We start from the raw sequence: 27,759 nt of genomic DNA, 5'->3' as shown, positions 1-27,759 counted from the left end.
TTCTGGCACTAGCTCACAGATATTCCTTCCCAAAGATTCAGTCCCACACCCCAGAATTGCTCAAACCACCCCCACCATCAAGCTAGACTGGACCCATCGCTCTATGATATGGAGTGAAATTGTCCCCCACAAAGTTCATGTGTTGAAGCCTAAACCCCCTATTGGCAATATTTGGAGGTGGGTCCTTTGAGTGGTAATTAGGTCTTGAGGATGGTCCCTAGGTTAGGAGGAGTGCAACAAGGAGATGAAGAGACCCAAGCTCGCTCTCTCTGCCATTGCAAGAACATAGCAACAAGGTTTGCCGATGGAGGATTCTCTCCAGAACCCGACCATGCCAGCACCTTTGTCTCAAAGTGCCAGACTCCAGAAGTGTGAGAAAAAAACTTTTGTTGTTTAAATCCCCCCAACCTGTGGTATTTTTGTGATAGCAGCCTGAATTTACTAAGCTGGCCAATCCCCCCTTTCTCTGTATTCATCTCCTGTTGCTACCATAACCAATTACTACAAACTTAGCAGCTTAAAACTATACAAAAATGCATATTTGCTCCTGGAATTCTGGGTGGGCTCAGCTGTTTCTGCTCTGCGTCTCATAGGCAGAATCAAGATGCTGGCCTGCCTGGGCTCTCTCTCATCTGGAGACCCTGGGGGGAATCTGCTTCCAAGCTCATTGATATTGTTGGCAGCATTCACAGCCTTGCAGCCAGCTATAGGACTGAGGTCTGTTTCTAGAAACCTGTCTGAACTAGTTAAGACCGCCTGAGTTCCTCATCTTGATTCCCCCTCCATCTTCAACTCAGTAATGGCACATGGAATTCTACTTACATCTGGAGTCTCTCTGACTTCTTCTGTCCTTTCTCTTGGACTCCATTCAGAGAGTGTTCTGCTTTAAGGACTCATGACAGTGTGTGTTCCCCTCTCTCCTTCCCATCTTGATCCAGAATAGTCTCCCTATCTTCATGTCAATCTGCTATCAATTACAAATTTTTATCACATCTGCAAAATCCTTTTTGCCATGTAATGTCACGTATTCACAGGCTCTAAGAATTAGGGTGTGGACATCTTTGGGGGCCATTCTATCTCCCACCCACCCCCAAGTTTCCTTTGATGTCAAGCAGATCTAGAATCTATTGTGCCTAGAGCAAGCCCTCTACACCCAGGAAAGCCTTTGAGTGCTGCACCAAGCTCTGCAATCTACCTACCACCTTGATTCCTTAATCCCACCCACTGTCCTGCCAGGGACTCAGGTCTCCTCGGCATGACCTGAGCACCCATCTGAGAAACTGGTCCTCCTCTCGCCCCCCCCCCCCCCGACCTCCCCAGGAGCTTGACCACAGGTTGGTGTTGTACTACAATTGTACAGCACTCCAGGAACTGCCTGACACCTCCAAAAATCTTTTATCGTGGTGAACTGGCCTCCAACATGCCATGTCCCCAGGATCCAGTACCACTACCAGTACTCCCAGAATCAGCCTCCATTTTCTCCCCACTATGGCCACCAAAGAGACTTTCCTCACTAGGGCTAGCAGCAGAAAAACAGAACAATAATCCAATAAAGTCATGGATTGCCTGTATAAAGCATAAATTAGGACCAGTTCATTTTTTTGTTGGAAATCTAGTGAATATTTCTAATGAAACCACATTTTGTAATCTAACGATGTAGGCGATATGTTCTAAATGTTGCTTGTTTTGAAACATTTCTCCCCTAAAAAAATATGTTCGAGCTCTCTTCTCTCTAAACCCAGATAATATAAACACACCAAGAATTTATACAATAGAGATTCAGTATTTCCCAACTTCCTTATCATTTCTACCCTGCTTTCAACTCCTACTCAGTGCATTTCCCTAAGGGAGTCTAACTTCTTACCTGATTCACAAACAAAATCCTGACACAAAGAACAGCCACAAAATCTGTAATAAGAAGGGAAGGGAATCTGCACACAAATGTAAACAAACATGCTCCTTGACACTAACCAGGGGTGGCTAGATAACTGATCTATCTCTCCAACTTGGTCTTCCATCCCCCCAAGTCTTGAATGTTTCCATACACACAGTCCACCCTGTGACCTCGAAGACACACAATGTGAGATAATTTAAGTATTTATTCTGTGGTCCTTTTCTTGGTGTTAATTTCATATAAGTATCCACAATTCACAATCCAGAAACTCAGGTGCAAAAAGCCCCCATCTCTTTATTTACATCAATCAGTCTGATTTCTGATTCAATTCCAATAATGCCAGTCTGGTAGAAAATGGAACCTTGATCACTTTCAGGGTTTCCCGATGGTTCCCTGGGGTGCTCGCATGGAGGTTTGTCACAGTTCTGTGATGAGTCCCCTGGACAAGGGTTATCAGGTTGTCATTTCTCCTTGCATGGCCGAGGAGGCTTACTGAGGCTCTGCTGTTGCCATCCACATGTGGGAGCCTAGCTGGGTCCAAGGACTTCTGGGAAGACATAACCAAGACACTTTCCTCCAAGACCCTGAGACTTCCCTCTCCTTTGATCTAAATTCTTTCTAATCTGTGATGGAGAGTGGCCCAGATGGAGCGGGGAAAGCTCCATCACACCTCTCATTCCTCCAAGCAGATCTCCAAGCAGAAGAGTCTTACTGGGGCTTCCTGATCAGGGACCCACAGTCTTATCTCTTCAATGGGCTGGGCTTGGAAACAAATCAGTCAGCTGCAAACCTTCTCTGAACAAGGAACATCATGGTCTACTATCTGTTTAAATAAGTGAGAGGAAGGGAGAAAACTGGACTGAAATACAAATATCTCAAAATGCTGCTTAGCCAATAATAATGAAATATGCAGCCTTTATACTCAAAACAGTTTATGCTCATGTTTGACAGAGAATGCCTGAAGTCTGGATGAGCCCCTTCCAGTTTCGGTGGTTCAAGTTTTTCTTCAATTCGTAAGCTAAGAGGGGAGATCTAAGCTATATCTGCCCAAACTGTTCTTTCCCCTTGAAGGTAAAACAGCATCTCTCCTTCTGTCAAAAGTCTACAAGTTATTTTACCACTAGTGTACAAAAATTTTAAAAAGAAATTATTTAGGAGAGTACCATAGGTGTTTTTCAGCTAGTTGCTGCAAGTTTGCACTCCCAACCTTCCCTGATAGAATGAATGGGTCTTTCCTTTATTCCCACACAGTGTGCAGTTTTTGAGGTATCTTTAGCACTTACTTCCTTCTGCCTTCTCTATGTGTCCATAAATGAAGACCACCCAACTAAGAGTGGGCAAAGGCTACTTATTTAGAGCTTGCCATGACAAGGGAGTGGACCACCACTTGTATTTCAGAGACTGCAAGGAGACAGCAGAGTGGAAGTGCTTTATAATAGAAGAAGAGAAGGCTCCAGGGGTGCCCTGATTGGCCTGGAGAAGCTGGAGCTAGGTCAACAGGGAGGAGGGAATCCTGAGCAATTGGTTTGGGGCACATATTTGGCTTACTGTGGTTGGTGCCAAGGTGGAAGCAGAGACAAAAAGAGAATTAGGGAACTGTAAGATTTTTTTGGGGGGGGGGAACTGTAAGATATTAATCAAATCCTGGCCACTTGGGGCCAATCATTATAGAAGTTATTGTATGGCTTCCTGGGCTGGTTGCCAGAAATAGTGGTCTGACTTCCTACGAGTCTAACCTATAGATAGTAGTCTGGTCTTCCGAGCTGCTTACTGTAGATAGTGGATTGTTTTTCCTGAGCTGGCTGCTGCAGATTTGAGGTCAGAATTTTATTTTTATAGTTTAATTTTCTTTTATTATAGGTCTGGCCATTGTCCATTTTATATTCAGTCTCTCATCTATTATAGTTGCCTATTTATGTTCATGATTATAAGCTCCTTGAGAACAGAGATCAACTCCTTGTGTTTGTGTTTCCAAGACCCAGAGTCTAAGATAATTATTTTGAGAATAAAACTGAATCCATCTCACATATGTTTTGGGAAGTAAGTTGACTATATTTCATTTTCCCTATTATGATCATTGGCTTTATTTTTCCCTTTAGCACAAAATTCTAAATGCACAATACTATACCGTCCAGCATTTGAAGCAAGACATTTGAAGCAAGCTCCCTCTGCTAACAATTCTCCAGACTCCACTTGTGGCTGATTTGACCTCAATGATATATCTGTCCTCTCATCATCTTTGTATATCTCCCCTTGCCTGGATTCGGTTGAAATTAAGATGACAGGTCACCAATGAGAGGCAAAATACCATCTCACTGGGCTCATGAATCAGTGTTTTATTGTTATGAAACTGAACTCTATCTACCTTTCCCAAGTTGGCTTAAAAACAAGATGCATTTGTATTGAACCGCTGTTTCCTTGTATGATTTCTTTCTGGAGCATGTTTTCATTGAACTATACATTTTTACAGCTATATTTTGATTGCCTGTATGGGACTAACATAACCCTCTCTAAGAAAAATAAGATCGGTGGTTTAGGGGATCGAAGAGATGCTTTCATGATTTTTTAAAATTGTTTTCTTTTTCTTTTCCACATAGATATTCATGCCAGAAACCTGGGTGTAATTCTAGCTTCTCACCCCTCCCTCATTACCCACACTGAGGCATCACACTGCCATTATTACCTAAATATTTCAAACACCTCTTTTCTCTTTCTTCCCATTGCCACCACCTTGGTACAGCAGACACCCCTTACCCCCATCCTGGACAGCTATAAATGCATCTTGCCTAGTGTCCTGACTCCAGTCAATGCCCTACACTGGCAAAGAGGATTTTTCCACACTGAACATCTAGGCACATCACTACTCTGCTTATATCCTATGATGGATTCCCTACCACTTGCCATATAAGTCAAAATTGTGACCATGATTTTAGTGATCTAAGAGCCATCTGACACTTCTTCAATCTCCACTCTATCTCTCTAGAAGCAGACAACTTCAGCCACATGGGACTAAGTGCCAGTCTCTAAAAGGACCCAAATTCTCTTGCTCACTTGCTTTTGCACCAGAATCTCATTCTACTTCATGATTCACATAAGTGGCTAGTCTTCCCTGACCTTCTTTCCCCAAGACTGAGTTCTATTTGGTTTTCATTCCTAGTACTTAGCAAAGTAACTAAGGCAGAATGGGCAGGCACTACCTACTGCTTTGATGCAATAAAGACATACACAACTTACATTACGTGCATATCATCTCCTAAACCAGGAGCTCATTAGACATTAAGCCCCTTAACATCCTGCTTCCCACCTAGTCATACCTTGGAAACTATACTTTTTGGTTTGCCTCCAGACAATGGTGTGGTGAGCTTTGTTTGGTAACCGGTTCTCTTACAGGACAAAGCCCTGATATGTAGCATCTGCCGATTTCTTCAGTGTAAACTCTGCCACGCAGGACCAGCTACATAATTTATGGGCCTGCCACAAAATGAATATGTAAGGTTGATTGTCAAAAAATTATTTAGACTGTCAAGCGACAAGAAAGCATTAAACCAAACATGAGTTCTTGTGCAAAGACACAGATTTCACATTCAAGGAGCACTCGCTTTGGCCAATGAACTCCAATTTGGGGGGATTTGCACAATGAGCTTGTGCACAGGCAAGCCGTTTCCAGAATACTACTGCCTCCAGAGTACTTAGCATCACACAAAAGGCCTTCTCTTTCTACCTCTACAGCCCCAACTTCCAGTCCCTACCTCACTTTCCTCTACAGGAATTGCTTGTAGTTCCTCCAACTGCATCATGTTTTTTATGCTATGCTATTTTGTTCATGCTGTTTCCTCTGACTGCATTTCCTTCTTTCCACTCCTTCCCAAAGTTATCCTCTAAATGGCTTCAATTCATCCTTCAGTGCTCAGTGCAGACAGGAATTTTCTCCTCCGGAAAGTTTCCTCTGAAATCCCTTCGACCAGGAGATTCTTCTAGATTGAAGGAAGGGTAAAGAATGGAGAGCAAGAGGTCAGCCTGTTACACATTTCTCCCCTTGCAAAAGGAACAGTAAGAATCAGAATACCTTTGTTTATATTTCAAAGACTGAGTATATTTTGATGTAAAACGTGCCGTGAACTAAAGATAACTATGAAGAGATCCTTTTCTCCCCTATTAGTGGCTTTCCCAGGTAAGAGAATTCAACCTGCCTAATTGGTGCCCCTTTAGCTTTGGTCTGAACACAAATAACTAGGTCTCCCCTCTCTGACTCTCTTCTCTCTCTGTCTCTAATTGAGGTAAAATTCACATAAATAAAATTCACCATTTTAAAGTGTACAATTCAGTAACATTTACGGTATACTCAAGGTTGTACAATATCACCTTTATCTAGTTCCAAGACATTTAAATTTTCATTACCCTAAAAGAAACTCCATGCCTATCCTCATTGTCCAAGGCAACCACAAATCTGTTTTCTGTCTCTGGATTAATCTCTTCTGGATATTTCATGTAAATGTCTGGAATGTCCTATCAATGACTGGGTTCTTTCACTTTGCATGTTTTCAAGAGTCATCCATATTGTAGCATGTGTCAGAAATTCATTATCTTTTACAGTTGAATAATATTCTCTTACATGGATCACATTTTGCCAATCCAATTCCTCAAATAATGGACATCTGAGTTGTTTCTACCCTGCAGCTATTGTGAATAATGTTGCAACACATTTCTGTGTAGACATGTTTTCATTTCTCTTTTCTCTCTCCTATCTACCTAGGAGTGGAAATGCTGGATCAAAATTCCATATTTAACTTTTGGAGGAGTCACCTCGCTTTTTAAAGTGCCAGATGTAAGGAGTGTTCAATCTGTTTGAAACATGCTGCTGGCAATGGAGAACTGGAATGGGCTTTCTGTAACCTCCAGCAGTGTCCCTTCCTCTCTGCTGTGTGGTAAGACCTCTGTGTATCACACCACATTGTACTGAAATTATCCATTTCCAATGGCAGTAATCTGACTAGCCTGCAAGTCTTTGCACAGCAAGAGCCAGTGTCGTATTTAGCACTATGCCTAGCACATAGTAGGAGTTCAAAAACATTGGTGAGTCTAAAGGAACTCATGAATGATTAAATTAATTTAGGCATCATGCTTCAGTGTTTTGGTCTTCATTTACTAAATACAAAAATTTTCCCCAGGATCCCCACAGAGAGCTGCTGATAAGGCACAGCACCATCGTCTAACATGAGGGGCGTGTAAATTTGGAAAGCAATAAACCCCAGATATACTAATAACAATGACAACAACTCTGCTCTGGGGTGGTACATTTAACTTGTGATTAAATTAAAAGTGAAGCGCCCCTGAGTATTTCTCAGTTCTTAGTACAAGGGCTCATTATCTTAAGCCAAATACAATCTTAGATAACACTGACAATAAAGCTAAGTGTTGTGTCTGTAAGAAAAATTATTTCAGTGATACTCTGGTTGTATTATGTTTTTATCATTCAGAACGTTTGGCCTGTAAGGTCACCCCCACTCTGCTTCAGCAGAATAATGAGTATATTGTAGGATCATGAAGAAGGACACAGTTAATTTTTTAAATGTGCAGTAAACTCAGGCCTACAGTTAAATGGAACAGTTTCACAGCTCAGTACTCCCAGCTGGCTGCTCAGTTGGCATTAGGTGTTATCTAAATGCAATGCATGCCATTCAAGAACCCGTTGGAGGAGACAACACGCCACTCTGTGAAACTCCCTGTCATTGCAATGAGGAGACCTCTTTCTCCCTGCTGTAAACTCTCTGTTGATGTTGAAATGCCGAGGCTAAGAATGATCAAATACCAATTAAGCCACAGCAATCTAAGAATTATGCAAGATGATGACTAGGAAGGGACTGTCTAGCCCTGAGAGATAAATTGTGAAGCATGTAAGGGGAAGAAATATTAATTCTGGGTTAAAATGGGTGGTTTCAGTGAGGCAGAACACAGGTGGAGACCAGGTTCACCATTTCTTTCTAAATCCTCCTTCTTTCTGTGCATATGGTGTCCCCGTGTCTCCACATGCCGAGACTCAGGACAAGGCATCAGCTTAGGTGCCTTTTCTCTCAGCCTTGGTGTTAGTCCGTCCTGTGCCTATAAGTCCTCCTCACGTGTGTGCCATCCTTCACCTCCTGCTGCCGCGTCCTACAAACATTTTAAGCTCATGGTAATGGGGTTATTGAAAGAGCCTTCTAGCTGACTTACCACATCCAGATTCCCTACATTCTAACTTATTTATCAATCCCCTTCACACAGAGGCTAATTCACATTGAGAAACTGCTAATGAGGGCCTGCTCCCTCCAGAATAAAGTACTAATGCCTTGCTGGGCTGTCAAAGCCCTCCGTAACCTGGCCCCGACTTACCTTTCTCCACCACAGTTAAAGTGAGCTATTTCTGTTCTCAACACACGTTCTTACGATTTCAGCAGGGCTTCCCCAGGGTCCTTGACATGATGATTAGTGTGCATGACTTATGGAGGCAGCTAGACACAGGAGGGAAAAAAGCGAAGAAGGTGTGTCATTTCTGGTTGGGAACATAGGCCTGATCCAGCATGGGGAAGCTGCAACTTTGAAGTCAGCCTCAGAAACAAAGTTATTGGCCTTCTTACTCCTGCACCAGCAAGTCCTTGGCTAGGGGCTGGGTAGGGAAGGTGAGATGTAAACTCTAGGCTTTTCTGGATCTCTGTGCAAGGAGACGAAACTGGCCCAAGTAGTCCAAAGGCAGTCCTCCAAGAGTCAAAGGTGCAGAGCTGTTGAAAGCAAAACATATCACAGTCGGTGTAGGGGGGTGAAAGATGAAAAAAGGTAAAGGAACCTAGAGGGTTTGGGTGGAGTAGTAACAGTGCCTATCACATCTACCTGGTATCTTACTTCTACCTCATACTAGGAAAGAGCTTACTCCTGTAGCTAGGAAAGAGCTTTTCATCTCTACTTCCCCAGAGCCTGACCAGTTCCACAGCCCAGCTCAAAACTGTCAACACATCTTCCCTCACTGGCATACACATGCACACTCACACACCAAATGTCTTTAAACAGATGAATGAATAAACAAAATGTGAGATATCCATGCAATGGATTATTATTTAACCTGAAACAGGAACGAAATTCTGGTACATGTTTCCACATGGATGAAACTTTAAAATATCATGGTAATGTAAAATAAGCCAGACACAAAAGGGAAAATACTATATGTATGATTCCGCTTTTCTGAGGGGGGTAGAATTGGCCAATTTTGTAGAGACAACAAGTAGAATAGTGGTTGCCAGGGGCTGGAACGGGAGACGGGGTGTTATTGTAAATTTCCATTGGAGCTTATGAAAAGTTCTGAAGCTCACAATAATTTTTTAAGAGTGCAACAAGAATTTTAAAAAAATGCTCCCGATAAATAGAGGAGAGAGTTCTAAGGATTTCACTCATCTAAATATAAGGATATCTCAAAAAAAAAATCTAAGTTTCAATTCATTCTTCTTTCCAAAGGTGGATGCTTGGATGCTCTCCTCACCAGCAGAACCCCTTAGGAGTCCGTCACACACCCACAATAGTGCCTCCTGGTAAGTGTCCAGTAAATATGGGTGGAATGATTCTTCTCAGTTCAAAAGAAGGCCCAGAACCCAGTCTAGGATCAGGATAGAGAGCTAAATTGCTATATATAATTCAGTAACATAAAGTTTTTAGTCTTACCCAGGGGAGTTGGAAGAAAATTTTGGAGTGGATGTTAGGACAGGGCAGAAGCATGGGAAGTAGTTTAAGGGAGACAGGGTGAGAGAGGCAGCCAAGCAACACGGAAGAAAGCCAACCTTTATGAAAGTTGCCAAGTGAGCTATTCTCTGTGCTGAGCTTAGGCAAAGAACTTCAAGATGGAGATAATTAATACTGGAAATATGGAGCTAGAGATGAGCGCAAGATCAGAAACTCCAAGGAAATCCTCCAAAGTCTGTAGATAGGGTGCCTGATACTCTACTATACATGAAATGTGCACACACACACACATATGTGTGTGTATTGACATATCTGTATGCACATATATATACATACCAGGATATACCTAGTCATACATATGTACATACATATATAATGTTGTATATATAGATACATATATAAAATCTCACTGGTGTTAGAATGGATGACTAGAAAAATTATGCTCTTTGGTTTTACTGTGAAGAATTGCATGATGCATAAAATTCTCACATCCAATACACACTTGTGGCACTTCCTGCATTGGACTACAATAGTTGATAATCACTACAACTCTTTGTTAAATGCTTCGGTAATGGTCCATCTCTATCAGTCACAACATCAATAAAAGGATACGAGCTATGCACAATTCACCCACAGCAGCTTGCCCTCTCTCTGTGACTTTTAATTGAATAGCATGTCAAAATATTAAAAAATTAGAGAAAAAAAATAAAAATAAAAATAAAAAATTAGAGAATAATCATTGACTTTGTAAAGTCAGCTATCACCAACTGACAGTGATACAGAGAACCCACAGTTCAGTGTTCCTTAGAATGACCTGGGTGGGTCTTCCTAGGTACCACCTTTAAGACATTCATATTTACAGTGCACCGGATGATGAGGGTAAAGACAGGAGAAGGAAATAAAGCCATGTTAAGAGTCATATACTGCTTCCAAAACCAGCAGGACTTGGCAAGCTCAGCTATTATGGACTGAATTGTGTCCCTCCCAAATTCACATGTTGAAGCCCTAACTCATAATGTCATAATGTGACAAATTTTGGTTCCTTTTTTTTAATAAATTTATTTTTTATTGGTGTTCAATTTGTCCAAATTTTGGTTCTTTAAATAGGATCTCTAAAGAGGTGATTAAGTTAAAATGAGGCTTTTAGGGTGGGCTCTAATCCAATCATATTGGTGTCCTTATAAGACAAAGAACATTGAACACAAAAGAGACACCAGGGGTACACAGAGAAAAAAGATCACAGGAGGGACCCAGCAAGAAGATGGCCATCTGCAAGCCAAAGAGAGAGGTCTCAGAAGAAACCAAATTAACTAACACATCAATCTCAGACTTCCACCCCCCAGAATTGTAAGAAAATACATAGCTTGGCCAAGCTACACAGTCTGGTATTTTGTTATGACAGCCCTAGCAAATTAATAATCCAGCCCTTCTTACCTGTTTCAGAGCTGGCTCACAGCCTGTAGGAGTTGGTTTGAAATGTGTCATCACAATATGGCTTTCTTCATTTCTGGGATGCCAGAGTTTGGGGAGTGAAGGCTACAACTGTCTGTTTATTTGGGAAAGAGACACTGGAACACAGACTATCAACAATTGAGATAATATACTTGTGTCTGTTAAGATCTGACCACAAGCCCTCACTCTCATGTGATTGAGTGAAGGGAGTGGGCACTAGAGGCTGACTTCTTGATACCAGAAGCTGGATCAGCTTGATAAAGTGTATTCATCAGCATTTACATGAGCCAATGCTTTGTTGATTTGATTGAAATCACTCAAGTAAAAAAAAAAAAAAAAAGAAAGAAATCACTCAAGTATCAGACATCAATGACATGCTGTCCGATTGTAAACCCCACTTGTCAGTAAAGGCAGGACCCACTGGAGGAAATATAAAATGGGTAATTGGAGTTGATGGATTTATTAAAAGTTTTATTGCTGAAGTTAAGAGCTGTAATCCTTTCCTACTTATTTAGAAATCTACTGCTGTACTTTATCAAAATCTGACACCATTCTGGCAGGTATTATGAAAGTGGTTGAATAATACTCACTTAATTAGATTAATTGCCTGCTATAATTATCTAGAGAATTTCTTCGTCCTTATCTCCCTTCTTTTTTCTCGGCTCTTTCCTTCCAGGTTGTTTACCAATGGGTGGTATGTTCAAGATGGCAGGATATTGAGAGAGGGGGAGAGAGAAAGCAATTGCTAAGACATTGTCATTTCTCTTCTTTATTCACCTCTGGGCCTCTGAACCACCTCCAATGGAGGCAACATCACCACCAGGAGAGACATAGGGTTTGGTTTACACTGGAAATGAAGAGGAGGCTGGTCTGGGGTGGAGGTGGATGAGAATGGAGAGTACAGATGTGTGGAGAAAAGGGAGAAGAGTTAATAGAATTGTGTTCTTTGCCAAAAAACAGGTTGGAGTTATATTCCCATACCTGTGAATATGACCTTTGGGGAGATAGGGTCTTTGCAGAATTAATCAAGTTAAGAAGAGGCCATATTAGAACAGACTGGGCTTTAATCCAACATGACTGGTGTTCTCATGAGAAAAAGAACATTCAGGTACAGACACAGGGGGAAGACAGCCATCTGAGGTCAGAGACAGAGGCTGGAGGGAAGCTGCCACAAACTAAGGAACACCTGGAGCCACCAGAAGATGGCTCACTCACAGGGCTGGCATGATGTGGGTGTCCGGCAGTTGGCTGGGAGCTCAGGTGGGCACATGTTGTGCAGAGCATCTCACATCATGGTAGGCCAAGTTTTGAGGATAAGCATTCTAAGAGAGAGGAAGCAGAGACTACCAGTCCTCAAACTGACAATGGTTCATTTCTACTGCATTCTATTGGTTAAGTGGTCACCAGGGTGGCCCAGATTCAAAGGCATGGGAAATGAAGTCCATCTTCTAGTGGTAAAAATGACCAACAACTGGTTGCCATCTTTAATTAACTACAGACAGCTAATGGAGCTTTTAAAAATGGGAATGTCTTCTATGCTCATTAAAATTGTTTGTTTTGCTTCAATTTAAACTTATCTCCAATCTCTCTGGGGAATGTATATTGTTTATAAAAGCTTTGTATACATGGATTTTGGTTTGGGGTTTTTTTTTTTTTTTTGAAAATCCAAACAAATATTGACTTTTACCTCTAGATTAATGCAGGATAAAATAGATACAGCAAAGATATGGATGCAGAAAAGTAGAAAGGACCATGAGAACACGTCCTTGATAATTTAAAGGAAATCAATATGTTCTCTTACATTGATAAATACATAGAAATACAACAGTATTAAGTTACAGAAATAATCATTATGAATGATAAAAGTAGAAATATTTAAAATAGGGAATCTTTTTTTAGATTTTATTTATTTATTTATGAGAGACACAAAGAGAGGTAGAGACACAGGCAGAGGGAGAAGCAGGCTCCTTGCAGGGAGCCCAATGCAGGACTCAGACCCCAGAACCCTGGAATTATTCCCTGAGCCAAAGGCAGAAGCTCAACCACTGAGCCACCCAGGTGTTCCAAAATAGAGAATCTTATAGAGTAGAATTAGACACCAAGGTGGTATAGAAAATACATGAATTTTAAATGTTTTAATATTTTATTTGTAATATTTTTGAAACAAAGGAAAACTTTGTCTCTCAGGTGGGCAAAGATTAAATATATTGACAAAACCTGTTTGGGCAAGGTACTGAGAAATTGGCTTTCATGAACTGTTGCACTAAACATGAATAGGAAAAAAATATATAATAAAATAAACATGAATGGGTATAACCTCTTCAGAAATGTTTTTACAAAAATGTTTGCATATTATTACTAGCAATCTCATTTCTAGGAGTTTACCTTAAGATGATAATTTTTTGAAGATTTTCTGCTTTATCTTTAAAAAAAAAAGATTTATTTATTTGAGAGAGAGAGAGAGGAAGAGAGAGAGTGTGGGAAAGGGCAGACAGAGAGACTCTTCAAGTAGACTTGCCACTGAGCACAGAGTCAAATACAGGGCTCAGTCTCATGTCCCATGAGATCATGACCTGCACCAAAACCAAGAGGCAGATGCCCAATTGACTGAGCCACCCAGGTGCCCCCACCTTAAGATGATAATTACCAACAATGTCAAAAATGTAGGCACGAAGATGTTTAGCATTGTTTATAATGATGGACAATCAGAAGCAACCTAAATGACCTTCAATAGAGAACTAATTATGGTACAGACAATGTGATAACCCCCAATCATTATAAGTGATTTCTAGATCCACATTTATGAAGATGGATACCTAAATATTTTATAATAAGTAACATTTTAATAAGATTTTCATTTTATTTTAAAAATATTTTTATCTATTTGAGAGTGAGCAAGAGACAGCACGAGTGGGGCAGGGGGAGGAGCAGGGGAGAGTGGTAGAGTGAGAAGCAGACTCCCCACTGAGCAGGGAGCCTGATGTGGGGCTCAGTCCCTAGACTCTAGAATCACGACTTCAGCTAAAGGCAGACACTTAACCTACTCAGCTGACACACAGCTTACTGAGCATCCCACAGTATACTCACTGTATACTTATTTTAAAATATAAAGCTAACTTTGAAAAGAGCTACAGAAAACAATAACAGCATTTGCAACAGTTCAAGATTATACCTAGGCCTTTTGTATAACAACTACTTGGGAGACATGACAGCATTTTATAAAGCAAATACCATAAAGAATACAAAGCATACTTTTTTGCAAATGCCATAAGCAAACAAACAGAATGTCATCATCTGTTTTGAATGACATCATTCTACCCACTTCTCTGGAATGTTCTTCCAGAAATAAAACAACACATTTCTAGTTAGAAACCCAGAGTTTTCATATGAAAGAGAAAAAGGAAAGATTCACTTACTTGGGGGGTAACTTGCAGCAAGAAGAAAATCAGGCAAAATATTATTGAATTTCTTGTAACTAGTTGAGCCATCTTATCAACCTGGGAGAAAACCAAGGTAATTATTGCTTTTAATTTTCTAATTTCTTTCTTGAACATTTACCTGCCCTATTTATCAGAAATTTCATTATCTTCTCCCGGAAAGCTTCCTTATACCTGCCATCTCAGTGCCAAGAATTCAAAGTTCAGTTGCCTATCCCCTAGTCCCAGGCAGAGGAAAATCTGAGTTTTGCAGATCAAGCTCAGCACCATCTCTCTGGGGCCGCCACTATGCCTGACAGATGCCCAGTTGGCAGTTATGGCTTCTTGGTTTCAGACACAGTTGTATCCTGCACCTGGATCTTACAGTTATATTACCTTTACTTCAACCACATGGTTGGCTATTTTTTCCAGCATGATACTCTGCTAGAACAGATTTAGGAAGACCACGAATATTTAAGGCTTGTGCTGAGCCTAGTTCACCAGTCCAGATACATCCCCACCCAAATAGATAGATTAGATAGGTAGATAGCTAGGTAGCTAGGTGGGTAGGTAAGTGAATGGATAGATTTGAGTCCTAGGTGACCTTTTCCAGCAACTGACTTCATCTGGGTCAAAGCCATCTTGATTCATCAGAAAAAGCCTTAAGAACATGGAATCTCAGGAGTGAAAGGATAGATGAGCCTCACTCCCCTTCCTCCCAAATCTACCCACCTGCGAATTCAGTAACTGTCTCCACCAGCCAGGGGTTTTGGTACAAAGTCCAGCAAAAAGACCAGAGTAATGAATCCCTAGTCAAATTACATTTGTATGACTGAGGGGCCCTTGAGGTGACTCTTTTCTCCAGCAACCCCAAAAATTAACTCTAAAGACACTTGTTATAAAGGCTAACCTGGCTAAGTGCAGATCGCTCCTCTGTTATAAAATCCTAAATCCTGGCTAACTGGATATCATATTAAGAAGGTTTCATTTAAACAAACAAGAGGGCAGGAAAGCTGCCTGTATAACTTAAAATTTTCTCCTCTGTTCTTAATTTGTGTCAAGACCTACTCTCCTGAATCAGCCTTAATAATTCCAGGGACACATTACATACCCAAACAGCTCATGACAATGACTTCTCCCAAAATGGTAACCAAGTGACCTGAGACCTGCACTAGAAGTATTAAAGCCTTTTGTATGATTATATTCAAGCATCCCTATGTGATCTAGACCTTACTTTTTTTAGACACATACTTAGTATCTTTCTTTTGTATCATGTCAATGCATATAGAGCTAGCCCCAGCTGGATGACTATGGTTGAAATGTATTAGACATCAGTGGAAAGACCGGCAAGTGACTGCTGCTATTCAGAAAAAGTCTTTAAAACTTGGAAATAAGGTCAAAAAAAAAAAAAAAAAAGAGTAGGTGGCATGTCCCATTACTCACTTAGGTTGATTACACACCACACACACACATATATACACACAGCAAATTCATGTCCTTCCCAGAACCTCAAAGTGTGACCTTATTTGGAAAGAGGGCTTTTTGCAGATGTAATTAGTTAAGATGATGTCATACCAGGGTAGGGTGTGCCCTAAATCCAATATAACTGGTGTCCTTGGAAGAAAAGAAAGATAGAAAAATGGTCAGACACACAGGGAAGAAATGCCATGTGATGGCAGAGGCAGAGATTAGAGCAATGTGTCTCCAGGCTAAGGAACCCCAAGGATTGCCAGCAACCATGAGAAGCTAAGAGAGAAACATAAGACAGATTCTCTCTCAGAGCTTCCAGATGGAACCAGCACTCAGGACAATTTGATCTCAGATGTCTGATCTCTTAAATAGTGAGAGAATTACATTTCTGTTGTTTTGAGCTCCCCAATTTGTGGTGATTTGTTACAGCAGCTCTGGGAAGCTTAACACACTGAGGCATTGTTTAGCAGGCTCATCCAAGTATTATTAAATTTGGGGGGATTGTCACTTTATCTGCTTTTTCTACTTAATATTAATAAGAGTTCTGTCTCTGTGTGGTTACTATTAACTTTAAGCCTTATCCAGGAGAGATGCAAATAATTTCCATCTAGTAAAAAGGATAATCTTAAAGGTATCAATTGTATTCCCTGTAGACATTAACCAGTTTTATTTCACACTCGGCAGTTATATCAGAATAAGTAGCTCCTATTACTCTAATTCTTTTTTAAAAAATACTCATTTCACCATTTCTATGGTTATACCTACATTGCAAGTGTTTGCTACATTTACATTTATTCTCCAAACTGTTTCTTGCAGTGCATTTGCCTTATTTACTTTTTGTAAATTTTTTATTTAAAATTCAATTTGCCAACATATCTATTCCTCTAATTTTTATTGAACTGGTTTTACCACCTCTCTAGTTCTCTCATTAGAAAGCTGGATGAAATCTTCAACACTTTTTTATTCTATACATGTATGGGAGGCATGTTTTCAACTTTTTTGAAAATTATACCTTAACAGCACCAGAATCATTAAGATCAAGATGTCCTTTTGAGGTCATCTGATTCAGTGTCCTTCTAAAGGTAGGAAAGAATTCCCTTCTCTGTACATATGCCATAGGTTTGTTCCGCCTATGCTTAGAGATGTTGCTTAATGGGGAACTCAAGATTATTTTTAAGGTAGCCAGTTTGTTGTTAGATATTTATTATTAGAAAGTTATTTCTCAAACTGAGATACAGTCTCTTTCCAACTCTTACCCATTAGTTTTAATTGTGTTTAACTGAGTAACAGTCCTTGGGATATTTGAGATCATATCCCTACTGGTATTTTCTTCCCTGGCTAAACTGAGATTAGATTAGATTCCATAGATTAGAGTCCAATGCACACTAGAGTATTCCTAGTTGAATTTGGAAGTTAAATTTAACAAACACATTTTTTAAAAAGATTTTATTTATTTATTCATGATAGACGGGGGGCGGGGCGGGTAGGGGGCGGCAAAGACACAGGCAGAGGGAGAAGCAGGCTCCATGCTGGGAGCCCGATACAGAACTCGATCCCGGGACTCCAGGATCACGCCCTGGGCCAAAGGCAGGCGCTAAACCGTTGAGCCACCCAGGGATCCCCCAACAAACACAATTTTTGAGCTTCTATCATGTTGGGCCCTGAAGCCATAGAAAGGGAATCACACCATCTGAATTGTGGAGATAACTACATTTTTAAACAAATCTCTACAAGAACAGTTAATAGGTTGGAAAGAGTCTCACAGCTTTATGGGATCCAAGGAAGAGCCAAGAGAGGACATGATTAATTCTACCTGGGGGGTTGAGAAAGGCTGACTTCCAAAGAAAGTGCCCCTTGAACTAGGTTCTGAAAGTAAGTGGAAAGTCTCTGGAAGGTCAAGGTGTGATGGATATCCTAGACAAAAGTAGAAAAACATATGAACCAAAAAGCCAAGGGAAAATCCTCAAATGGTCAGAAGGTACTAGAGTGCCCTCCAAATTCCATGAGAGCTACAACAATATAAATGTAATTCATAAAAAATGAATTACAATCATGGACATGTAATCCATTACTAAAAATGTAGACAGGAGGGTGGTGGTCTGCACAAACACCATAAAACTTGAGCTTAAGAGCAAGAATTTGGCAATCCAAAGATATGGGAGCATATGGGAAAGAGTCTAGTATTTTGGAGGAGAAAAGCAAAACTTTGAAGAAACAGTAATCAAACAGGAGGCAATCCTGTATAATGATTCAAAAAATGGGATCTGGTGCCATGTTGCCCAGAGCAAATCCCAGCCCTGCCCTTGGCTTTCTTCATGACCTTGAACAAGCTACTTAGCATCTCTAAGACTGATTTCCCCATCTGTGAAAAGGGGAAAATTAGCACACTGCAAGGGTTATCGGATTCATATAAAATCATCTATGAACACATGTATCATATGCATATGCCTGAAGCATACTAAGCTATCAGTGAAGATTAACCATTACTATTGCTGATTATTCCATGTTTGTAATATTTATTTTAAATAGAGATTTACAGTAAGACAGCTGGAGATAAGAAGACAGGGAGAAGGAAAAGAAAATAAGCTGCTGAGCAGAGGAATATTAAAGGTCAGGCAAAGGAATATTGAGAAGAAGAAAGGAGGGGGGCACCTAGATGGCTCAGCCCGTTAAGCCTCTGTCTTCAACCTAGGTCATGATCTTGGGGTTCTGGGATCCGAGCCCTGCATTGGGCTCCCTGATCAGCAGGGGGTCTGCTTCTCTCTCTCCCTTTGTCCCTCTCCCCGCTCATGTGCTCTCTCTCTCTTTCTCTCTCAGATAAATAAACTTTTAAAATCTTTAAAGAAAAGAATAGAAGAAATGCTGAAGAGATAATGATGCAAGTTTTGACAAGGAATTTGTACAATTCTTGGTTGATGTGCACCCCAGGCCATGTAGGAGTGGAAGACAGAACTGGTTAAATCATGATCCTTGCCTGGCCAGACTGCCTGGCCCTAAATCCTAGCTCTACCCCATACAGCTGTTACTTCTCTGTGCCTCAGTGTCTACATCTATAAAATAGGGGACAATATTAGATCTACCTAATAAGGTGTTGTCTGGCCCTAATGAATTAATACACCTAATGTGCTTAGGACAGTATGGCACAGAGAGAAAGCACACTTTCGTTCCCTCTTCTGGCATAATACTCTTTCACCAGCCACTTATAGGGCTTAAAGTTTAGATTCAAATATAACTATATTGGCTAGACAAACTTGTTTGCTTAATGTATTATTACACACCTAGTGTTGAAAATGCACATTAAAAATGAAAATGTATGGAAATACTATGTAAAATATGATGCTTTAAAATGAAGCAAATAAAACCACTTAGCATTTCTCTCCAGAGCATTTTTAGTGTTTATACCAAAAAAATATCTACACTTCTCAAATATTGATTGACCTACAAAAGTTCTTACCAACTCTTGTGAAATTTGGGAATTCTAAAAACAGAGATGATCATGGGCTTCTTGAAAAGAGAAAAATTTAGAAGAAATGAAAGAAAGGAGGTGGTTAATTTTTTTTAAGATTTTATATATTTATTCATGAGATTTTATTCATATTTATTTATTTTTTATATTTATTCATGAGATTTTATATATTTATTCACACTTATTCAATATATTTTATATATTTATTCAGTATTTTATATTTTTATATATTTATTCATTTTAAATATTTTATATATTTATTCATTTTTTAAGATTTTATATATTTATTCATTCAATATTTATTTATATATTTTTTTATATATTTATTCATGCAAAGAGAGAGGCAGAGACATAGGCAGAGGGAGAAGCAAGCTCCATGCAGGGAGCCTGTGATGCAGGACTCAATCCCAGGACCCCAGGATCAAAACCTGAGCCAAAGGCAGATGCTCAACCACTGAACCACCCAGGTGCCCCAAGGTGTTAATTTAAGGGTAGATAACCAATTTGTTGACGGCAGATAAACAAATTGTTTCCCCCAAATTAGATAACACTGAATGGGAGGTTTATCTTATTTAGCATCATTAAATATTCCTTAGCTTAAGAGGAGAAAGGTATCTATTCCAACCTGTACCCTGGATTAGATTTTCTTCTTAGTTCCTCAGAGACCATAGTCCATATCATTTTACCCCCCTCCTTTCTCTTCAACCTCTCCTCTCCCTGGTTTTTACTTCTCAACATACAAATTCAACTCTTTCATGTGTTAATAGTAAAATTCTCCCTTGATGCTCTATCCCCTTCCAAATGCCACCTGGTAAAACATGCTAATGGTTACCTATCCAACATCCATTCCTCCCAACAGAAACTCCCCAAGTTGCCAGCCCACCAACTTCTCCCACCCCTCTGTGATTTAGGGAAACAAGACTGCGTTACCGTTAAGTCCTGATCAGTCTATTGTGGTTCTCTTCCATTGCTGGTAGATGATCTGTGGGTGAACATATGGCCAGGATCTCAGGTAGACAGTTTCTAGGAAAGATTTCTACCCTCCTAACAGTCAGACGTCATTGGAGAAGGTTCCTTCCTGCTTTTAGATTTTGCCTTTTTCAAATAAGACACCAGGAACTGGGAGGGCCATTTTATACCACGAAGGGAACTGAAATGCCACCCCAACATGGATGGCAGAACAAGGAGATGGAAAGAACTTGGGTCCTTGATGACTAAGCCAACCCTGGAGCAAACAACCTCTGTCCACCTTGACTCTGGCAAGAGCATAAACGTAAGGGGACTCTAAGGTTCCCTTCTTGCTTGCCACCCACCCCAGTTAGAAGTGCTATCAAGGAACACAGGTGCACTGAACAGCAGCACCAGCATTCAGGGTATACCAATGAGAGGCAAAAGTGTGGCAGCTGGGCAAGGTGCCCCATAACACCTGTCCTCAAAAAATTATGTAGTTGGGCAGCCCCGGTGGCACAGCGGTTCAGCGCCGCCTGCAGCCCCAGGGTGTAATCCTGGAGACCCGGGATCGAGTCCCATGTCGGGCTCCCTGCATGGAGCCTGCTTCTCCCTCTGCCTGTGTCTCTCGCTCTCTCTGAATAAATAAATAAATAAATAAATAAATAAATAAATAAACAAACAAATAAATAAATCTTTAAAAAAAATTACGTAGTTGCCCTCCAAAAGGCTCAAATGGTCCACCTCCCTCTAACAACTTTTGACACCTGCTACTAAAAAAAGAAAAAGGGAAAATGTATGGGGGTGGAGGGGAAAGGAAGACAATACTTAACCATCTTCTCAGTTCTAGTTCTTTCCTGCCCTGAATATCAACCTCATTAGGTATTAGTGGTTGAGTGTCAATAGTTCTTTAAATCTCCAGCTACATCCCGCAGTCGTACACTCAGTCTTGGCTCCACTAAGAAATGCTCTGGCTAAATTTGCAACAACATGGATGGAACTAGAAGGGATAATGCTAAGCGAAATGAGTCAGTTCGAGTAAAACAAATACCACATGATTTCACTCATATGCGGAACTTAAGAAACAAAACAGATGAACATAGGGGAAGGGAAGGAAAAATAAAATAAGATGAAAATTGAGAGGGAGGTGAGCATAAGAGATGCTGAACTCTAGGATACAAACTGGGGGCTGCTGAAGAGGAAGGGGGTAGAGGATGGGGTAGCTGGGGGATGGGCATCAAGGAGGGCCCTTGATAGTAATGAGTACTGGGTACTATTTGCAACTGACAAAGCACTAAATTCTACCTCTGAAACTAATAAAAAAAAAAGAAGAAGAAGAAAAAGAAGAAAGAAATGCACTGGCTAAAAGAAAGAAAAGAAAGAAAGAAAGAAAGAAAGAAAGAAAGAAAGAAAGAAAGAAAGAAAGAAAGAAAGAAAGAAAGAAAGAAAGAAAGAAAGAAAGAAAGAAAGAAAGAAAGAAAGAAAGAAAGAAAGAAAGAAAGAGAAAGAAAGAAAGAAAAAGAAAAATGGACTGGCTATTTGCCTCTGGACCTCTATGCTTCTTTTTCCTCATCCATAGGCTAAGGATAATGATATTCACTTGTTAGAGTTTCTGTGAGGATCTTTAAAAATAGCATATGCAAACACGGTTTAGAAGCACGCCTGGCACACACTAAGCACTCAACCAACCTGCTTTCTATGTGTGACAGTGACCCAAGAGGCTGTGGTCAAAGGGTGAGGGTCAGTGTATAGAGGTATTCTCTGCATCTCATACCTTTTTTTTTTTTAAAGATTTATTTAGAGAAAGAGTGTGTGTGAGTGGGAGAGGGCTAGAGAGACAGGGAGAGGGAGAGAGGGAATCCTCAAGCAGACTCCCCAGTGAGCATGGAGTCTGACTCAGATTTAATCCCAGGACCCTGAGATCAGGACCTGACCTGAAATCAAGATTTGGCCCATTGGCCACTTAACTGACTGTGCCACCCAGGTGCCCCTGCATTTTTTATTTTATTTATTTATTTATTTATTTATTTATTTATTTATTTATTTATAATAAATTTATTTTTTATTGGTGTTCAATTTGCCAACATACAGAATAACACCCAGTGCTCATCCTGCCCCTGCATTTTATACTTCTTAATAAACCACAGGACTGTGAAAGGCGGAATCAGCACTTTGTTCACTTTAATATTCACAGAGCCTGCCCCCATCCTTGGCACATAATATGATAACACTTTAATCACGGCTGGCTCAGCAATTTATGGAATAGAATTCCATTGGATTAAGTCAGGAGATTCCAATTCTAACTCTAGCATCGCCAATAACAATGCAGTATGACTTTCAGAAATGTACTCCTTTTGGAGAGACATTGTCGAGTGCCTGCTCTGTGGGAGGCACAGCACCTGCAGTGGTACAGTATTTAAGACAGCCATGTCCCTTACCTCCATGGAATTCACAGTCTAATGATGGAGCTAGATTTTGTACAAGAATCACATGGATAGTTATACTTGTGATAAGAACGATGAGAGCACAGGGGCACCTGGGTGGCTAAGTGGTCAAGCATTTACCTTTGGCTCAGGTCATGGTCCTGGGGTCCTGAGATCAAGTTCCACATCAGGCTTCCGGCAGGGAGCCTGCTTCTCCCTCTGTCTATGGCTCTGCCTCTCTCTGTGTGTCTCTCATGAATAAATAAATAAAATCTTAAAATAAAGAGAGAGAGAGAGAGAGAGAGAGAACAACGAGAGCACATACAGAGGGACTTAAGGGTGTTTGGGGAGATAATTCAGGGAAGGCTTTTCTGAGAAATTGACATTTGAGCAGTGACCTGAAGGATGAATTAGTTAGCTGAATGTCAAGGAGAGCAGGAGAGAGTGCTGCAGAGTGTGTGACCAGCCCACGATGGAAAGGAACATAGCACACTGTAGGACTATAAAAGCTCAATGGAGCTGAATTCAGGAAACAGGCGACAGGCACATGAGACAATTTGGGAGCAGTAGGCAAGGGGCCAGGTCATGCAGCATCACTGGGGCATTCTACAGAACATGTTTGTTGATTTTTTGCTGAAGGCTTGTATCTGTATCCAACCGATGCTTGTAATTCAACTGCGATTTCACAAAAGGATTGTATCTCAATCTGCTCTTTTTCTCAATTAAGTTATTATCACTAAATCTGATATGTGATCTGCTAAGCTGTTTTTTTACCCTGTATAAATAAACCCATTAAACTACAATCTTTTAGCTTCAATACTAAGCACAGCACATTTTAAAGTTTAATCTGCATTATTAACATTTTTTTCCCATCACTTTCTTACAGTCTAGAGACAATCAGCAAAACAACAAACTAAGCTCTGATTCATAGCGTTTGCCAATTTCTATGGTGTAGATACCGTCACCATGGCCGACTGCAATCTGCCGATGTGACATCACTGAAGGTAGGTTAGGAAGACCCAAGCACAGCAGCATGCTATTTCCTTTTGGCAGTGGAAATGGAAAGAAGTGGACAGATTTGATAGACATTTAGCAAGTAAAACCTTGGTGATTTGTTAGATGCCAAGGGTTTGGGAAATACTGGGCAGGTGGTAGTATTACAATTACATCACTTATTACAGGGAGACCTGAGGAGGAGAAAGCAGTGAGAGCATGCATTCCATTTGGGATGTCTTCCATCCTCGGTGCCAGTGACACAGCCAGGTGGAAGCTAGATAAATGGGTTTGAAGCTCAGATAAGTAAGGACTGGAGCTGTATCAATCTGGGATATATTGATTGAAATGTTGGCAGTGGATTAAATCATACAGGGAAAAACTGTAGCATGAAAAGGCTGAGACCTTAACAACATGTCCTTTGGAGGTCATCAAGCAGCAGATGAGCAAAGTAAGGAGACTGGGGAAAACAAGGGAGCAGCACACCACTATCACCAAAAGAAGTGTGTTTGAGGAAGAATACTGCTGAGAGATCAAGTAAAATGAGACAAGAGAGTGTCCCTTGGATTTAGTGATTGTGGGTGACTATAGGAAAAAGGCAGTTTCAGTGGAATGTGGAAACCAAGAAGTGGCTCTCGGAGCTGAAAGACTAGAAAGGGCGGGGGGCATGGGGACCGGCAGCTCTTTTAACTTCAGTTATGGAGAGGAGGAGAGGGAACAGGGTGGCAGCTGGAAGGGTAGGGTGAGGGGCAGAGGAAGGCTTGGGACTGATTAAACGCTGATGACAGGGATCCAGTCAGGAGGGAGGGATTGATCTCAGGCTGGATGGGACTGTGTCATACTGGGGGGGAGGGGGGTGTTGGAAGCGGGGGAATGAAGGGTGGAATCCGCGTTTTAAGGTTTGTACGTTTGGCGGTGGAAAGTGGAAAAGGCTCCCCTCTTTCTGTTGAGGCAGCAAAGCAATCTGCTGAGATGGGAGTTCCTGGCGGGTGGCCTGGCAACCCGGTCGGGAGTAAAAGTTTAGGACAAAGTGACTACTGGTGACTGGACGCCGGAATGTCGGCTGCAGCCGGGTGAGGAGCCACGGCGGGGATGGGGCTCGTGCATCAGCAGGAGGACGAAGACCCGAGCCGAGGAAGAGGATCCATGGAAAGCAGCAGGCGGCCGGCAGGGCCTTGGATGGCGGAACGCAGCCTTCAGTTCTGCTCCGAGAGGCACCGAGCGGGGACCCACAGACCTGAAACAACTCCTGCCAGACAGGAGGAAGTCGGGAAGGCCGAACGCGGAGACACACCGATTTACACCAACTCCTCCCCGGCAGGAAGGGTCCCGACGGTCCTCTCCCAGCTCGTTTCCCTGCAGGGCCGCGGCGGTCCCCGCGGAGCGCCACCCACGGCGCAGGGGCGCAGGGCGCAGGCCGAGCGCGGGCAGGTCCGCGCGCACGGGGGGGGGCGGGGCGGGGCGGGGCTCCGCGGCCTGAGCCCGCCCCCGGGGCCAGCAGGGGCCGCCTCTTCCCGCCGGGCCTCGCCGGGCCTCCGCGCCGGGAGCTCCGCTTCCTGCGCTCCCGCCGCCGCCGCCGCCGCCGCCGCCTGGCCCTGCGCCTCTCTCGCCGCCGCCTAGCGCCCGGCGGTCCGACATCCCCGGCGCGGCCGCCAATGAGCTGCAGAGGAGCGGGCTGCGGCGTGAAAGTGACGGCCGGCGCAGCCAATGGGCGCGGGGAGAGGGCGGGCCGAGGCGGGAGTGTGAGAGTGAGCGCCCGCGCGCGTGGGGAGCCGCGGGCGGTGCGGGCGGCGCGCGGCGCGGGGGGGGGGGGGCGCGGCGGGGGCGGGGGCGGGGGCGCGGCGCGGGCGGCCCCTCCCCTGCCCGGCTGCGGGCGGGCGCCGAGAGCGGCCGGAGTTTCCGCGCCCGGGAGGGAGATGCGGCCGCCGCTCGGGCTCCTTGCAGGTAACGCGCGGGGCGGCCCCTGCAGGGCCGAGCGGCCGAGCGTGCCGCGAGGCGAGCGGAGTTGGGCGCGGAGTGGACGCGGGGTGCCCGCTGTCGCCGCGCTCCGAGCCCCGCGGGCCGGCCCGGGCCCGGCGGCCGTGCTGCTGGGAGTTGGCTCCAGGACCGGGGCCGCGGCCGGGGCCGGGGTCACGGGGGACGCGGCGCGCCCGGGTGTGAGCTGCCCGCGGGGCAGTGGGCGCGGCGTGGAGGGTGCGCGCCCCGCCTGCCCTCGCCCCGGGCCGTGGTCTCCGCTGCCACCCCCGCCTGCTCCAACGGCGCGGCGCCCCGTCGCCCCGTCGCCCCGGGCGCGCCAGGCGCCTGCAGCGCGTCCCCGAAGCGGCCACCTGGCCGCGGGGCCCCGCGCCTGGCCGCCAGCTGGCCGCGGCGCCGGGATGGCTGGGCACAGCCGGGCCTCCTGGCCGCCCGCCCTGGGGTAAAGGCGGCTCCCCGCAGTGCCGCGAGTGCCAGCAACCCCGCGCCGGCGGCCGAGCGGAGCGGCGGGAGAGCCGCGTGCCACCGGCCGGGGTGCCCGGGGCCACCGAGCTGCCACTTCCCTGCGCGCGTTTGGAGTTTGGGGAAGCCGAGCAGGTGGCGCAGCCGCCGCCTCACCTCCTGCGAGCTCCGCGGGGCTTTGGGCTTGTTGGTGTTTTGACTGTGGGCTCTGTGTGTGTGTGTGTTTTTCTTTCTTTCTTTTTTTTTTTTCCAACCCCACACAAAAGAAGGGAGGAGTTAGAAAAAAGATCAAGCCAGCGCGTTGTGAGTCATCATCCCACACTGTTATCTCTAGAAGAGCAGATGGACGCGCAGAATTCCTGGAGGAACAATTACCATAACGACTGGCTGGGTCCCTCTCGGTCCCCTCTCCCGCCGGGCCTGGCCGTGCCTGGCACACCCCAGATGGACGTGGGGTAAAGTGATGCGCGCTGACTTAGCTGGGAAAATGGCTACAAGCTAGCAAGCTGGAAACTTTCTGGGACAGTGTAACTGTGGATGTCGAACCACACGCAGTCATTCTTGCTCTAGGCAGGCGTGGCTCCCGCCTGTTCCTGAATTTAAAAAGAAGAAAGGCTATCACAGGAGGAAGATACAATGAGTAGCATTTGTTTTCCCAGTTCTGCGTGGGGGAGGGCGGTGGAGATGACCAGCTCCCATACCTTGAGGGCCCCAAGAGAGCAGCGGCCAGCTCAAGTCTTCAGATGCTGGGTCAGAAATGATGGTGTTCCTTAATCTGATTTCCAGAAGCACTGTCTCATCTCAGCCTGGTAGAGGGCAGCTTGGCACGGATGGATTGTTACTGATGAGGTAGAAAGGTCGCCCGGAGGCCAGCGGGCCCTTCCATGCATGTGGAAGAATATTCTGTAGTAGTTGGCTGCTGCTTATACGTCCAGGGTGAATCCTTGGGGTTTAGTCTCATCATTCCTATTTCCTGCCGTCCAAGGCAGCTGTGTCAGCTGTCACTGGGTCCCCAGGTTCACAACTCTGTGACATTTGTTTTGGGAGGTCGAGTCCTTGTATGAGATCTTTCTGACCATTGACGATTGATTCATTTGTTTCAACCTCCTGGCAATAGAGGCTTCATATTAGGAGTTTTGAGAAATCGAGACTAGAGCCTTTTGCTTTGTTCCAAATTCAATTACACCTGGGGCCAGTTAAATTCGGAACAGTGGGAAATGAGCACAGGAGTCAGGGGTCAGAGCAGAGCAACCTTACTGGTAGGCAAGCTGGCTGTAGCACCACTTGGGACTGAGCTTGTGGCCTACATGAGGCCCCCTCCTTTTCACCCCATATGGTGAATTTACTGTCCAGCCACCCCCCAGAGCCAGGGCTTCCAGGCAGGACACCTGGAGGAAAGAAACGAGACAGTGCAGCTGGGGACCTATCAAGAGAAAATCAGAATGTGTGCCTTCCCATTTCATAGCCTGCATAAACAACAGGTGGAGGGGCGGGTACACCTGTCTGTATCCCCTCACTCTGGCAGGGCTTCTTTTACTTGAGCACCAAGCCCGGCTG

At 43.5% G+C, this 27,759-nt stretch overlaps 1 protein-coding gene and 1 long non-coding RNA gene across 14 annotated transcripts in view; one reads left to right on the top strand and one right to left on the bottom strand.

Annotated features, from left to right (window-relative positions):
• Window positions 1–2,081: 2,081 nt before the first annotated feature.
• Window positions 2,082–26,416, bottom strand: LOC112656152 (uncharacterized). Of its 7 annotated transcripts, none has more exons than XR_007404863.1 (6): window positions 22,915–25,183; window positions 20,333–20,384; window positions 14,467–14,547; window positions 8,264–8,382; window positions 5,209–5,868; window positions 2,082–2,717 (listed from the first exon to the last, which is right to left on the bottom strand). It is a non-coding gene; the product is annotated as an uncharacterized LOC112656152 (long non-coding RNA). The 7 variants fall into 7 exon arrangements; XR_007404864.1 differs by having other exon boundaries at window positions 2,082–5,365; window positions 5,644–5,868; XR_007404862.1 differs by having other exon boundaries at window positions 2,082–5,868; window positions 22,915–25,186.
• Window positions 25,353–27,759, top strand: part of TMTC4 (transmembrane O-mannosyltransferase targeting cadherins 4) — a 64,526-nt gene continuing 62,119 nt past the window's right edge. For 3 of the 7 annotated variants that reach the window (XM_035704511.2, XM_025441371.3, XM_025441369.3), the window contains exon 1: window positions 25,354–25,514. In XM_035704511.2, the coding sequence (XP_035560404.1) occupies window positions 25,422–25,514 (93 nt within the window). In that variant the 5' untranslated portion in view covers window positions 25,354–25,421. Of the gene's footprint in view, window positions 25,515–25,598; window positions 25,711–27,759 lie in introns of those variants that run through there. The other 4 variants (XM_025441372.3, XM_025441373.3, XM_025441368.3 and 1 more) reach the window with 3 other exon arrangements.

The sequence above is a fragment of the Canis lupus genome, chromosome 22 (assembly GCF_003254725.2).
Source record: "Canis lupus dingo isolate Sandy chromosome 22, ASM325472v2, whole genome shotgun sequence".
Lineage (NCBI taxonomy): Eukaryota > Metazoa > Chordata > Mammalia > Carnivora > Canidae > Canis > Canis lupus.
This window is presented reverse-complemented; position numbering and strand designations above follow the sequence as displayed.